At 45.6% G+C, this 15,021-nt stretch overlaps 1 protein-coding gene across 8 annotated transcripts in view; it reads left to right on the forward strand.

Annotated features, from left to right (window-relative positions):
- LOC128342858 (E3 ubiquitin-protein ligase RNF213-like) overlaps positions 1-15,021 on the forward strand; it is a 264,364-nt gene that overhangs the window by 69,300 nt on the left and 180,043 nt on the right. For all 8 annotated transcript variants that reach the window (XR_008315206.1, XM_053290892.1, XM_053290891.1 and 5 more), the window contains 3 exons: positions 187-452; positions 795-1,007; positions 9,991-10,183. Coding sequence is in view for 7 of the 8 variants with exons in the window: in XM_053290892.1 (XP_053146867.1) it covers positions 187-452; positions 795-1,007; positions 9,991-10,183 (672 nt within the window). In the remaining variant the exon portion in view is untranslated. The remainder of the gene's footprint in view (positions 1-186; positions 453-794; positions 1,008-9,990; positions 10,184-15,021) is intronic.

Genomic DNA, 15,021 nt, shown 5'->3' on the forward strand with positions numbered 1-15,021 from the left:
TTAGCCGCCTCCTTATAGCTGGAGATTGCACCATTCTCTCTGGAAATATGGCAATACCTGTGGAGCATGCTTTGATTGATCATCCAGACAAGTACTTCAGATCAGGGAGCACAGTAGCTTGCATAGAAAGCAGATGAGCCTGTGGGACTGGATCTTACTATGAACTTTTCTCTCCTTTTTATGTAGGTGAAAGAGTTGATATTGGATTACTTGAGAAAAGTGGCCCATCCCTTTCTTAACCAGAACAGTCCTCATGATCCATCTTGGAACATGTCAGTGCAGAATAAACTGGGCCTGGCGTTGATCATCCTCTTGTCGGGAGATGTCTGTGATATTCGAAGTTCAAAAGATGATCTGGCACAGATATGCTGCCTTCTTTGTTTGGAGAAGCCACTAGCAGTTGTATCGAATGAAGTCAATTGTATCAAAGAGGCATTTTCAGGAATTCCACGGTTTGTGCCACTTGGACTTTGAAAATTATGAAAGCTGTCATTTTTATTCTCCAGTGACCATTTTGAGATGGGTGTGGAAGATAGTTTTGTTCTCTTTTTGAGTTAACTTCAGGGACAACTGATTCAATTAACAGAAGATCTCCCTTCTATGTATTTTTGTTTCTAATTTGGTACCTTTCCTTCTGACAGAAATAGATTGGCCTTTTCATTTAGATCTATTAAGGATTATGTATTACTACGTGTTGAATATGGAAGTGGCTTGTGTATGAGCCTTGTGTATGAATGTCTGAACAAATGATGTACTCTAGCCTTTTCCAATAGGCCTTTTTCTTTCTTTTGCAGGTTGGTGCAATGTTTGATTCTGTTTTGCAACGAATGTGTTGAAGAGCAGGTTCACCAGTGGCTGTGGACAATCCCAGTCGTTCATGTAATTACTGCTTGTACTGATTTTGAATGCTTTCAAGCAAATACTCAACTTGAATCTGAAGAGAGATGGGCAAGATTGGAAGGCCTTCCATTTGTTGAGTACAGAGAGAAACACAAGTTTAATGAAAAGTGAGCTATAATTCACTTTTTGCTATTTTATTTTCTTTCAGAAATTTTAAGAGCAATGGTCTAAACTGTGTTGCTTTAGATTTCCTATTAATAATGTATTAATATTGTAACATTAATGCAGAGAGAATCATACTAATTGACCACTCTAGAGATACAAGAATCCAGACAATCTGGATAGTGGTTCCATCATCCATAAATAGTGGGTTCTGCGCCTGCGCAGATCAGCTTTGGGTAGAATTCGTTAGCGCCTTGCGACGCCGTCAACTGCCTGTTGCACGTGACTGTAGTAGCCTCTAGTGGTGGTTGGGCGCCTCTGCAATCAGTTTCTTTCTGACCGCCATTGCGATCAGTACTTGGAGATAGTTGCTCCTCGAAGAAAGTTTGTTTTCATTTATTTGGATCTCTGAAACATTGGAAACAGACTTTGACTACTCTTTGGAAATCGGCTGCGAAGGCTGCGGCATTGATTGCTTCTGCGTCCACATCGAAGGCTACGGTGTCGGCTGCTTCGACGTCGGGCACTTCAGCCTCATTTAAGCAACTGGAGGATCGCCATCCAAGCCACAAGAGGAAGCACAAGGAAAGGCCTTCGAAGCAGGAGCCACTGCCTAAGAAGCACAAGCACAAACAGCTAGAGCCTTTGGGTCTCCAGGATTACGTGATTCCTCAGCGGCGAGCGGCTTCTTTATCCCCGGCTCCAACACCACACCAGTCTCCACGGCCTCGACAGGTTCCACATTGAGACCACTCGGCGTCGAGGGAGAATAGACAGGAGGCAGTGGTGCCTTCGACACTGACCGCTCGACATAGACACCACTCGACATCAATGCCGGCATCCTACAGGCTTCACTGCTCTGGAGTCGACGGTTGCAGTTATCCTTGATACAGAGCTTGGCGTCGTGCCCTGTGATAAAGGAAATTCTGGGATCATTCGATCGCCTACATCTAGGGTATCTCCAGTGACCACGCCAGGGCAAAGAGAGCTTTCTCCCGGATGCAGTCTGTCGCACTTGCTTAACTTACAAGAGAGTACGCCTTCTACCTACACCTTTACAGGATTCAAGGAAGGTGACTACAGGTGAAACTCGGAAAATTAGAATATCGTGCAAAAGTCCATTAATTTCAGTAATGCAAATTAAAAGGTGAAACTGATATATGAGATAGACGCATTACATGCAAAGCGAGATAAGTCAAGCCTTAATTTGTTCTAATTGTGATGATCATGGCGTACAGCTCATGAAAACCCCAAATCCACAATCTCAGAAATTTAGAATATTACATGGAACCAAGAAGACAAGGATTGAAGAATAGAACAATATCGGACCTCTGAAAAGTATACAGTGTACTGTGCTTGATTGGCCAGCAAACCCGCCTGACCTGACCCCATAGAGAATCTATGGGGCATTGCCAAGAGAAGGATGAGAGACATGAGACCAAACAATGCAGAATTGCTGAAGGCCGCTAATGAAGCATCCTGGTCTTCCATAATACCTCATCAGTGCCACAGGCTGATAGCATCCATGCCACGCCGCATTGAGGCAGTAATTGCTGCAAAAGGGGCCCAAACCAAGTACTGAATACATATGCATGCTTATACTTTTCAGAGGTCCGATATTGTTCTATTCTTCAATCCTTGTCTTCTTGGTTCCATGTAATATTCTAATTTTATGAGATTGTGGATTTGGGGTTTTCATGAGCTGTACGCCATGATCATCACAATTATAACAAATTAAGGCTTGCCTTATCTCTCTTTGCATGTTATGCATCTGTCTCATATATCAGTTTCACCTTTTAATTTGCATTACTGAAATTAATGGACTTTTGCACGATATTCTAATTTTCCGAGTTTCACCTGTATGATCCTCTGCTTGTTCCCAAGACGCCCTCTCTCTCGGCGAAGGAGACACCTGTCATGGGTCTGCTGCCCAGAGGTGGTTGGGGAGATTCCGTTACTATGTCTCGAGAGGACTACTCCCTTTTCACGAGGTGATTAGAGGAGCGGGGACGTCCCCCCCCGAAAGACAAAGAACGGAGACAACTGTGCAAACTGCCGTGCAATCTACCATGATTCCTGTGCAGCGGGCGGAAACGGCCGTCCAAACCACTGTACCAAGGCCTGCTCAGTGTACAGTTTCACTTCAGACATACTTACCACTCAAGTCGAGTCTCCCATTGCCACTACAGCGATCAGTTTTGTTGCAGACTGATATACCACTCAAGTCGACCCAACCTGTACTCTCCGTTCTCCGCCAGGCAGCAACACAGATGACCCGCACTAAGGAACCAGTTAGAGTGACCTCTACAGCTGTAGGTAACTCATCTGTTTCGTCTAGGGGTGATGATGATGATATTGAGGATGGCTATACCTCGGACTCGACGGAAGGGGATCCGGAGAATCCAGAGGCTCCTTCTCTCCTGGATCCGGATTTGGATGTTGCTGCGATTCCATCAATTTCTCCCAATGAGGAGATGAAAGGTTACCACCAACAGGTGGCAGAAATGGCTCGAGTCCTGGGTCTACACCTGAAAGAAAAAACAACTGACCCTGTGTATAATATGATGCGGTCTGCCTCAGGCCTCCAACCTGTTTACCTACCTATGCTGCCCCATTTTTCAAGAGCTGCTAAGTCGGCATGGGAGGTGTTGCAGACTTCAACACCTACTTCCAAACGTCTAGAGGCTTTGTATCGGGTACAAGAAGAAGAAAATGCTTACCTAATGCACCATCCCGCACCAAATTCATTAGTGGTAGATTGTGCAACAACTACTAAGGGTGGCAAGAGACATACGACACCAGCGGATAAAGAAGGCCGCAAGCTAGATGTGAACTTACTCTACCGCATGCTTGTCAATCAAAATAGCTAATTATGTAGCATGCCAGGCAAGGTATACGCATTCCCTCTGGGAGGTGTTGTATGATCAGCGCATTGCGTTAGAGCCAGAGGAGTTTAGAAAAACCACCTTGAACCTTTTGACAAAGTCTACTGCAGCCACCCGCCAGCAATTGGCGAACTCAAAGCATTTGGCTGAATCAGAGTCATCTATTATTCTAAGAAGGCATGCATGGTTGCATGCGACAGGTCTGCAACAGGATGTGAAGGATCGGATTGAGACACTGCCCTTTGATGGTGCTGGTCTCTTCTCTGACAAGACAGATGACAACATTGAACAGTGGAAGAAATCCCGTATTACGGCTCGGTCTTTCACTAATCCGAAATATACTAGTAGATACAGGCCTTACAATCAGTATCAAGCCCGTCAAGGCTCTTATCGTTGTTTTGACAAGAGGGACTTTAAACGGCCTTACCATCGCTACGGCAGTAACAACAGGCGAACCTTTTACCCAAGGAATAGGGCAAACCAGACTTCTCAAAATAAGAGAACACCACAAGCAAAGCAGCAGCTTTGATCGGCCTCAGAGCCCACCAACACCAAGCGAAGTACCTCATCCATGCAACAACAAGCACTTAAGTACCAGGAACACCATCTCCTTGAACACAGCCAGAGTAACCATCAAACTGGCAAGCCATGCCCAAGCAGTGCACCATATAACATCGGACAAGTGGATCGTGCGCATAGTTTCAATGGGATATGCGCTGGAGTTCAAGGAGTACCCACCATTCCTGGGGGTGAAATACACTCCGGAAACACCAATATTGAAGGAGGAGGTGCAGAAGCTCTTATTGAAGGGGGCGATATCGCTGGTGCGGTGGGCTTTCAGACGAACAAGATTTTATTCCCGTTATTTCCAATCCCCAAACGCGACGGGGGCATAAGACCAATAATGGATCTACGAGGCCTAAATCAGTACATCAAAGTACAGAAATTCAGAATGACAACATTGCAAGCCATCCTACTGCTCCTCCATGGGGAGAATTGGATTGCAACGCTCGACTTAAAGGATGCATACTTCCACATAGGCATTCAGGAGAATCATCGCAAATATCTCCGCTTCACCATGGGGAGCGAGATTTACCAATACAATGTCCTACCATTCGGGTTGGTCACCGCCCCGAGAGTATTCACAAAATGCGTGGCGGTGATAATAGCCTATCTCAGGGTGCAGGGTGTGTCCATATACCCATATTTAGATGATTGGCTTCTGACGGCCAAGACATAGGAACAATTGCTGGAGCATATAGACATGGTGACGAACCTGCTGGAGAACCTGGGGGTGCAGATCAATTGGGAGAAATCTTTTCTCCAGCCAGCGAAGTGCCTGCAGTACATCGGTGCACAGTTGGATATGTCAGCCCAGAAGGCATTCCTCCCGGTGAATCTTTTTTCCCGTCTGCGTGCCCTGATTTACCGTTGTCAAGAGAATCCCATACAGAAGGCAAAGACGGTACAGGTACTATTGGGGCTGATGGCATCCTGCACCACCACAGTCTTGTACGCGAGGTTACAGATGCGTAAGTTACAGCTCTGGTTTCTAAGGGCCTACAAGCCAAGATCCGAACCTCAGTCCAAGCGGGTTACTCTTCCAAGGAAGGTCTTGGATTCGCTGAGTTGGTGGACGAAAGAGTCAAATATGCTCAATGGCGTTCGGTTCCAGGAACGGGAGCCGGCGTTGACAGTAACATCCGATGCCTCCATGCACGGCTGGGGGGCCCACTTGCTGCACCACAGAGTTCAGGGAGTGTGGACTCCAAAGGAGAGACCTCTGCATATCAACTTCCTCGAGCTGCTGGCTGCGTTCAGAGCCCTGGTTGCCTTTCAGAGGAAGCTTGTAGGGAAAACTGTCCAGTTACAGATGGACAATACGACAGCCATTGCTTATGTAAACAAGCAGTGCGGGACAGTGTCTAGATCTCTATGCGATCTCAGTCTGCGGTTATGGAATTGGTGCATCCCTCTTGGGATTTACCCCATTACCATTCACATCAAAGGCAGCATGAACTGTCTGGCAGACTCACTGAGCAGAGACCTGGTGTTGGAGCAGCACGAATGGGAATTGCATCTGGAAGTACTGGCACAGTTGTTCAGGACTAGGGGCAGACCAGGTGTGGACCTATTTGCAACTTTCGAGAACAGCAAGTGCAAACAGCAAGTGCAAACAGTATTGCTCCCGGATGGGAGTCGGACCATGGAGCAAGGGCAATGCCTTTCAGTATCTCTGGAGCCAGGAGCTGTTTTATGCCTATCCACCCACGCCCTTACTGCCCAGGGTGGTGGCCAAATTCCTACACGACCAGACGAAAGCAATAGTGATTGCGCTATGGTGGCCGAGGCAGCCATGGTACACACAGCTACTCAGACTATCGAGAGGGAATTACACGAGGCTCTCTCAGTGGACAAATCTAGTCACTCAAGATCAAGGCAGGGTGGTACACCCCAACCTGTCTGTAATGAATCTCACCGCGTGGAGGATAGGCTTCTGAGGAAGCTCCTCCTAAATACCCGTAAGCAGTCCATGAGACGAAGCTACAGGGCAAAATGGTGTAGGTTTGCTGCACATGCTGCCTCCAGAGGCTATGACCCGAGGGTGGGAAGTCTGAAAGCCGTCCTTCTCTACCTGACCACTCTGATACAGAGCGGCCTGGCAAACGTGTCTATTAAGGTTCATATGGCGGCGATATCGGCGCACCACAATGGGTGGGACGGCAAGACGGTCTTTACCCATCCACGTTGTAAAGACTTTTTGAGAGGCATCAATAACCTATATTCTGCAGTGTGGCAGCCGGCCGAGAAGTGGAGCCTCTCCTTAGTTCTTTCATCTCTGACGGAGGCTCCATTTGAGCCATTAGCTATGGCATCTCTAAAACACTTGACCCTGAAAACTCTGTTTAGTGGCAGTAACCTCTGCCAGGTGAGTAAGTGAACTGCGTGCACTTCATATTGATGAACCCTATACAAAATTCTATCCAGAAAGGGTTGTCATGCTCTTGGATCCTGAATTCCTGCCTAAAGTAGTGACTGAATTTCACCTGAATGCCGATATTGTACTACCTACCTTTTTTAGGGATCCAACGTCTCCCCTCGAGTGTGTGATGCATTCGCTGGACGTCTGACGGGCTCTTCCATTCTATTTGAAGGACACAAGTGCTATACGTAAAACACCTCGGATGTTCATAGACTTACAGGGGAAGTTCAAGGGAAGTTCACCAACCCGCCAGAAGCTTTCCTTTTAGTTGGTGGAATTGATTAAACTAGCGTATGACCAGAAGGTGGTCAGTCCCCCGAACACAATTAAAGCACACTCTACTAGAGCTTATGCCACATCTGCGGCGCATTTGGCTGGCATTCGTTTCGCTGATATCTGCACGGCAGCAACGTGGTTGTTGCATCAGACGTTTGTGAGACATTACTCCGTAGATGTGCGGGCTGCAAAGGCTGCTGACTTTGGATGGGCAGTCTTAAAGAGGGTGTTACAGTGACTGACAGAGTATGCCCACCACCAGTTGGGTAGCTCGCAATTCACCCACTATTTATGGATGATGGAACCACTATCCAGATAAACAGGTTGCTTACCTGTAACAGATGATCTGGTAGTGGTTCCATCATTCATAACAGTCTCCCTGCCATCCCCGCATCTGAATTGAATAGCCACTGTAACAGAATACTCAGGCCGTTGTACCACTTCAGCATCATACTGCCATGTCGGCCATTAAGAAACTGATTGCAGAGACACCCAACCGCCACTAGAGGCTATTACGGTAACGTGCAACAGTTGGTTGACAGCGTCGCAAGGAGCTTACGAATTCTACCCGAAGCTGATCTGCGCAGGCGCAGAACCCACTATTTGTGAATGATGGAACCACTACCAGATCATCTGTTACAGGTAAGCAACCTGTTTTCCCCAAGAGCTTTACAGAGCCCCATTTTCCATCACGTGGAGGCTCCACCTCCTCAGAGGACATGCATTGCACCTGATGGTAATCCTGACAGCATGTGGCCTTTTAACAAATATGTTCTGGCATCTAGGGCTGAGTACCTCTGAGCATGTGCAGACTGACTTGCTTCAAGGATAGAGGAATCATTAAAGAAACACTGGGGGCAAAGTGTTTTAAACGTATGCAAAGTTCCCTCTGTGAAGGGAATAGTTCTTTCCTTGAGACTGGAATCTTGTGTGCTCTGTCTTGCCCTCAGCCTGCTCAGTATAGCAATGACCCATGGACATAGTGCTGCCAGAGAATTGGCCTGGGGTGAGACAGCAGGCACTTGCTGAATGGAGCAGAAGAGGTTGAGGCACTTTTCTGGGTTTTCTAGTTAATATCCATGCATTTGTGAGCCCGACATACAAGTATCAACTTCATCGAGAAAAATTGTTCTAGCTACTCTTGTGGTTCTAGCTACTCTTGTGGTTTATTGAGGGACAAAGCTGCATGAAGCAGCACACAGTGCATGCAGGAAGTCTTTACAGTGGATGCACATGGACTTCAGATGAAACTATCAACCTCACCTGTTGCCTATGTGCAGGGGTAGGCAATGTTTGGCTCTCCAGATGTTGCTGAACTACAACTCGCATCATCCTAGTGGGAATAAATTGTGGCTGGGGTGATGGGAGTTGTAGTTCAGCGATGTTGAGAGAGCCCTATGTTGTGTATCCCTGCCTTAGAACCTGTGTAGTTCCTTGCATATAAATAGCTGAGGCAGCTTGGCTGGGATTTTTAGCTTTGTGTCCAATTTAGGCAGCTGGCCTAGAATTCTGGCTAGGACAGTAAAATTCTGGTTATTTGGTGACTCCAGATCAATTTCACTGTGTTTGCTTAACACTTTCTTCTGAAGTATATGCCGTTTTTCCAGTCCTGCTCAACTGAGGTCCCCCAGCTGTTTTTGAACTACAGCTCTCATAATTCCCAGCCACAGTGGCCAATAGCCAGGGATTATGGGAATTGTAGGCCAACATCTGCAGGAGGGCCAAAGTTGAGCAGCCCTGTCAGATGTCTCCTGTTTTAGCACATTGCCTGTAGGAGTAGCTAGATCTTATAGGTTAATTGGGAAACGATAAGGTAGAAACTGGCTGCTTAGAGTTTCACAATAGATGACTTCTCCTAAATAAGTGATATGTTATCTTGGTGCCTGCAAGGCTGGGGAATTAGGAACCCTCTCATTGTTTTCAAATGAAACCACAAAGCAGCAAAAAAAGAAATTGGCTGCTACTTAGAGAAGGGTTTTCTAAATGTATGGAATATTTGAGCAGTCTGCTGATGGTTACCTAAATCTAATGGTTTTAACCTAAGTTGCACTGTTTGTCCCAACTGTCTTTTCCTGACATTTTAGCTGAAGTTTAAGTGGTATATCTGGACAACTCTCAATGTGTTTTTCTAGGCCAGGAAGGCTTTCTATCAGCATCGACTGATACACCAGCTACGGCCATTTCAGCAGATAAACTATCTTAAAACAGTGGTGCATGTGCTGGTAAGACCCAGACTTGACTACTGCAATGCACTCTACATTGGGCTACCTTTGTATGTAGTCCGGAAACTGCAGTTGGTACAGAATGCAGCAGCCAGGTTGTTCTCCGGGGTCACCAGAGGAAATATTACACCCATTTTAAAAGAACTACACTGGCTGCCAGTAGGTTTCTGGGCGGAATACAAACTGCTGATTATTACCTAGACAGCCTAGAATGCCTTGGACACAAGGTATTGGAGAGAACGCCGCCACCTTCATGAATTCTGCCACCTATAAAGATCATCAGGGGAGCTCTGGTCACAGTTGCCACTGGCTCAGTTGGTGGCCAGCTCGAAACTGGGCCTTTTCTAGGGTTGCCCTGGGACTTTGGAAATTAGAGGCTTTTCTTCTCTGGATGTTTTTAAGAAGGATGTGGAAACATAACTGTTTAGTCAGGCTTTTAGTTTAAAGTTTTAGAGCTTTTATCTGTATTTTAAATTGATTTAATTGTATAATGTTTTAATTCTTGTGTGTTTTAGATTGTGAACCATCCAGGGACTTGGTATGGATTGGCATAAAAATGTGTAAAATAAATAAATGCCATTGTTCTTGGTATAATAAAGCCCTTTTCTGTCTCTGTTTGCAGGGTCTTACAACTAATGAAAACAAAAAAACATTTGGTGGAAGGAAATAGAATGCTGTTCAGGTCATGGTTCTCACTGCTGCCTCTGAAAGCCTTGGGAGAATTTATCACTGACTTTCCTGCTGTTCAGTTGGACTGCCTTCTAGGAAGTTTTCATAGACTGAAGAATGTGGAAATCAATTACCTTAACCGTGAGGTGTGTTTTGATTCCTCCTCTCACTGCCTTCCCCCCACCCCCCACCCCCATCTATGTACATCTGGCCCCGACAAATTTTCTTTGGGTTTAGGAGTCAGACACTTGACAAAGTTAGCAGACTTAAGGACAGACGTTGTGGAGGTGCTTCTCCCTATTGCCTTTACAAGTAACATACTTAGAAGAGAAACAGGTTGCCTTGGACAAATAAATACTTTACTAAATAATTGTGCCTCTGAATATCTAGGATATTCAGGCTCTCTAGGATCTAGGATATTCAGGCACCACAGTTAAATTTTAGATACCAGGGCTCCCTGGCACCTGTAATTTGTTAAGCCCATAAGCATAATTCCAAATGGGCTGGGCACTATTGGAACCAGCTTTGGCTTTGCTCACTTTGATCCCCACTTCCATTATCTCCTGTTATTCCCTCCCTCTTTTCCTGTTTGCCATTGTATGTCAACTGGGAAATGGATAATTTATCAAACTATCATTGGCCTGACGCACATGTACTTACAAGCAAAGGTTCCCCAATAGTAGTATGGGAGGTAATTGGAGCAGGAGAGAGGAAGGGAGTGTGTGAACTTAAGTCTTGTTCACATTGTGCCAAATTGCTATTATGTCTTGAACCAAGTGATGATCTTTTCCAGCACAGATCACAGTGTATCTGTTAGCTGAAATGCCAGACTAATTGGTGAAGAAGCTTTTAATACACTTAAAACAAATAACTGTGTGTTTTATAAAGCAGAATTCTGGTAGCCGTAACCAAAATAATGAAACCGTTGTGTCTGAAAGGACCTGAAGGTCTCTATTTGAGCAAGCTTAACTGAGGTAGCATGTGAACCTGTTTCGTTCACATTTATAGGGTGCCAGAAACAGAACAGGAGGAGGCAAAAGTATACTATGCTAAAAGGCCTAGTAAATTTTGAGTCTTTAGATTCCCAAGAGCCTTAGGAACATAGGAAGCTGCCCTATACTGAGTCAGACCATTGATCTATCTAGCTCAGTTTTGTCTGTACAGACTGGCAGCAGCTTCTCCAAGGTTGCAGGCAGGAGTCTCTCTCAGCCCTATCTTGGCAGTGCCAGGGAGGGAACTTGGAACCTTCTGCATACAAGCCTGCATGTGCTCTTCCCATAGCGTCTCCTTCCTCTAAGGGGAATATCTTATAGTGCTCACACAGGTAGTAGTCTCCCATTCAAATGCAAACCAGGGTGAACCCTGCTTAGCAAAGGGACAATTCATGCTTGCGACCACAAAACCAGCTCTCACAGCCTATACAAATCTTAACTTGATAAAGAGTGGATACATTGGAGAGAGTTAGTGAACACACAACAAGTCAAGCTGCATGTTGAAGAGGGTGGGTCGTGTCGGAGGCGTGTTCCCTAAAGCTACTGTCAGCCTGATTTGGTAGAAGGATTCCTTTGTGCTTGGAAATGAGGTGGTTCATCAGATATTCAGCATGAAGAAAATAAGTTTGAAAATTAAGTTAGATTTGTCTCTGACACTCAGGATCCTTGATTGTGAAATCAGGATTGTTAGTGTTTTAATAGTGTTTCACTGTGTTTATTTGTTGTGAACTGCCCTGAGAACCTTGGGTTAGGGCGGTATAAAAATACACTAAATAAATAAATAAATACAGTTGTGCTGGGTTCAAAGCATCTGAAAAGAAATTGTAGAGGACACCTTATGTAATGTTGTTTGCTCCAGAATTACTGTAGAGACACTATTCCGGAATTTTACAGTGTATTATCAAATTTAACTTAATTTAAGCTTGTTTTTTATATAGTTTGCCTCTTTCCTCTCTATTACCCTGTTTGATGTATTTATTCACAAAGGGGCCCTCATAGCTCCATGTCCCCCAGACTAATCTCTTAAATTGTATTAATTGGTAGTTGTGGGAGGGAGGAAAGAATCTTAGTGTCATTTCCCCACTTTTCTCTGAAAACTCAGTGCTTTACTAAATGAATACAATAACTGAACATAAAAATCCAAACTGCCTTACTTGCACTGTGATTACCAAAGCCAGATAATTATATTCAATTATATTTGGGTACTGCTAAAAATAAATTTAATTATGCAGTCATCTTCAATGAAAACAGAAATGTTTAAGAATACCAAAACCATGCAATTACCTAATAAAATTGAGCACTACTTCTGCAGTCCAGCACTGAATTAAAAAATTGACACTCTTGGCAGTTCAAAGGTCTGTTCTCTGCTGCTGGAGTCCAAGGGTGTCTCACGTGTGGGTTATGCGATCCCCTGTGACTCCAGAGGCAGGACTAAGTTAATTAGTTTTACTTTTGAGGCTGAGAGGAGCTAACCCACCTCAATTCTTTTAGTCCTGCAAAGCTTCAGGCAGCAACTTCCCAACTCTCCTGAGTTTTCCTTTCCTTCCTGCTAACTTGGCCTCCACTTCTAAGCCTCCCCCCACCTTTCTTCCCTTCCTCCTTCCTCTTTATACTGCATGGAAAGGGCTGGCAGGGTACTCCATATTAGCGTACCTGGTGGTAGTGGTGGAGTTCAGGACGTCTCTTGGTTTTTGGAATTGAATAAAGTATAGAAGTTGAATAAATAATAATAATATTAATGGGTTTACTGAAGCGGATGCTCCCCCCACCTCTGGTCCTCAAGGTCATCTATTCTGACCCCAAATTTAACCACAACCCAGACTTTAACTCAAATGTCTGGGGATATACCACCTGTTTGAGGACTTATTGGCAAGTTCCTTTGAGAAACATGATAAATTGAAGTCCAAAAAGCGAAAAAGGCTAAGAAAGTGAGCAAGCACATGAAAAAGTCTAAAAAAGCCAGATCTAGGTCTAGACAGGGAATGCAGTGTACACTCATCTGAGCTCTCTGATCATGGCTCCCCTAACCCCAGAGTACCAACCCCAAGGGGTACAGGGGCCATACCTACTGAAATTCCTCAAGAGACCCCACTAGGACCTCTTCTTGAGCACATCCCAGTCATTCCTATAGAGGATGATGCTACATATCCACCGGGTAGGGGAGATCCTGAACAACTAAGATCTGAGGGCAAATGTTCTGATAGCCAAGAGTCAGAGTCCTCAGAAGCAGCCATCAGAATTTTCCAAGTGGTAGATTTGGCGCCCCTCATGTCCAAAGACCATACATGGCCTAGGTCTTAGTCTGCCTGCCTCTCAAGAGGCTCAACCAACAGGGAAAAGTGCCCTGGTGTTTCCTGGGGCAAAGACCTCTAATATGTCTCTCCTGCTCCCCAGTTTGTGGACGCTATTGAAACAGAATGGCCCCTGTCCACCTCCTCAAAAAGGCCTAGTGCAGTGGCTAATAAGCTTTATACCATCCGATAAGAGGGGAGTTAAATCTTCACTACACCCCCTATGGATGTCCTGATCGTCGAACTTATTTCCAGCTCAATTCTGGCCAAGGATGCGGGGGTCAGCCCTTAAGGACCCCACAAACGCTTGGAAGGGGCCCTCAAATGTACACATGAATCAACAGCTTTTTCAATGAGGGCCTCGGCAGCGGCTTCTATGGTGGCGAGAGCATCTCTAATCTGGCTGGAGGACTTAATCCAGGATCTGCCCTCGGACCCAGCCAGACTGCGCCAAACCCTATTAAAGCTGCACAAGGCACAAACATTTATATCAGACGTTACTCTTGACTGCTTGTGTTTTGCATCTAGAACAGCCACATCTTCAGTGGTACGCTGCTGCAACTTGTGGCTGAATTACTGGCAGATAGATGCTGCATCAAAGACCCACCTAGCCGCAGTTCCTTATGATGGCGAAAAGCTGTTTGGTGAGGCCTTAAAGGACATCTTGGTGTAGTCTAAAGAAAAAACGAAATCCATGCCTGCTGCATCTAAGAAACAACACACACACACACCAGGACTGTTCTCAAGGAGGGCATTCTTTTTAGTCCTTTTGCTCCTTTCGCTCCCCACTTGGAGGCCGAGATGGTAGGGATGTGCGAAACGTTCTGGGTACAGAACGATCTGTACCTGAAACTGCCCATTTTGGTTGATTCATGCCAAAACGAATCACCCTTTTGTCCTCCCGAAATGTTTTGGAGCCGAAACGAATCACCTCCATTTTGGGTCCGAATAATTTGTAGTTTCGGCCCTCCATTTTGTGGCCAATAAAGTGCTTCTTCTTCCTCCTCCATTTTGAGTTCTGACGTCTATTTGAATTTCCTGCCTTTTTGCCTCCCGTTGACTTCAATGCAAAAAGGTCTGATCTAACGTCTACTTGAATTTCGGTTCCCAGAGCCAAAAGAGTGGGGTGGGGGGTTGGTGCCTAATGGGTGGAGACTACCACCCAAATTGCAGAGGGATTGGGCAAAGGGCTGATTTTTGGTGAATTGTTGGAAGTTTACGCGTCTTTTAGGTTTTCCCCCATAAGGTATTAAATGGAGGTATATTGCTTCACATGGGGGGAGGGGTAGCCTAGAGTGGTGTGGGGTTGGTGGTAGTGCCCAAGGGAGGCAAGGAAGCTACCAGAATTTTTTCAAATGATTTGGGCAGAGGGATGATTTTTGGTGATTTGTTGAAGTTTACACGTCTTTAAGGTTTCCCCCCATAAGGTATAATGGAGGTTTCAGCAGCCCCATGGGTTAGTACAGAACCCCATGGGTTAGAAACTCATAGGAGTGGTTGGGACCCTATGTGCACTACACCACCACTCGCTCTAGGCCACCCCAGAACCCCCCCCCAAGTGCAGTTATGGGGCTGCTGAAGCCTCTACCCATTAGGAACTACCACCCCACTCTTCCTCCCGAGATCCCACTTTATGCCCCAGACACTAAAACTTCACAAAAATTCACCAAAAATCAGCCCTTTGCCCAATCCCTCTGCAAT

Source organism: Hemicordylus capensis, chromosome 2, assembly GCF_027244095.1.
Source record: "Hemicordylus capensis ecotype Gifberg chromosome 2, rHemCap1.1.pri, whole genome shotgun sequence".
In the NCBI taxonomy this organism is placed as follows: Eukaryota; Metazoa; Chordata; class Lepidosauria; order Squamata; family Cordylidae; genus Hemicordylus; species Hemicordylus capensis.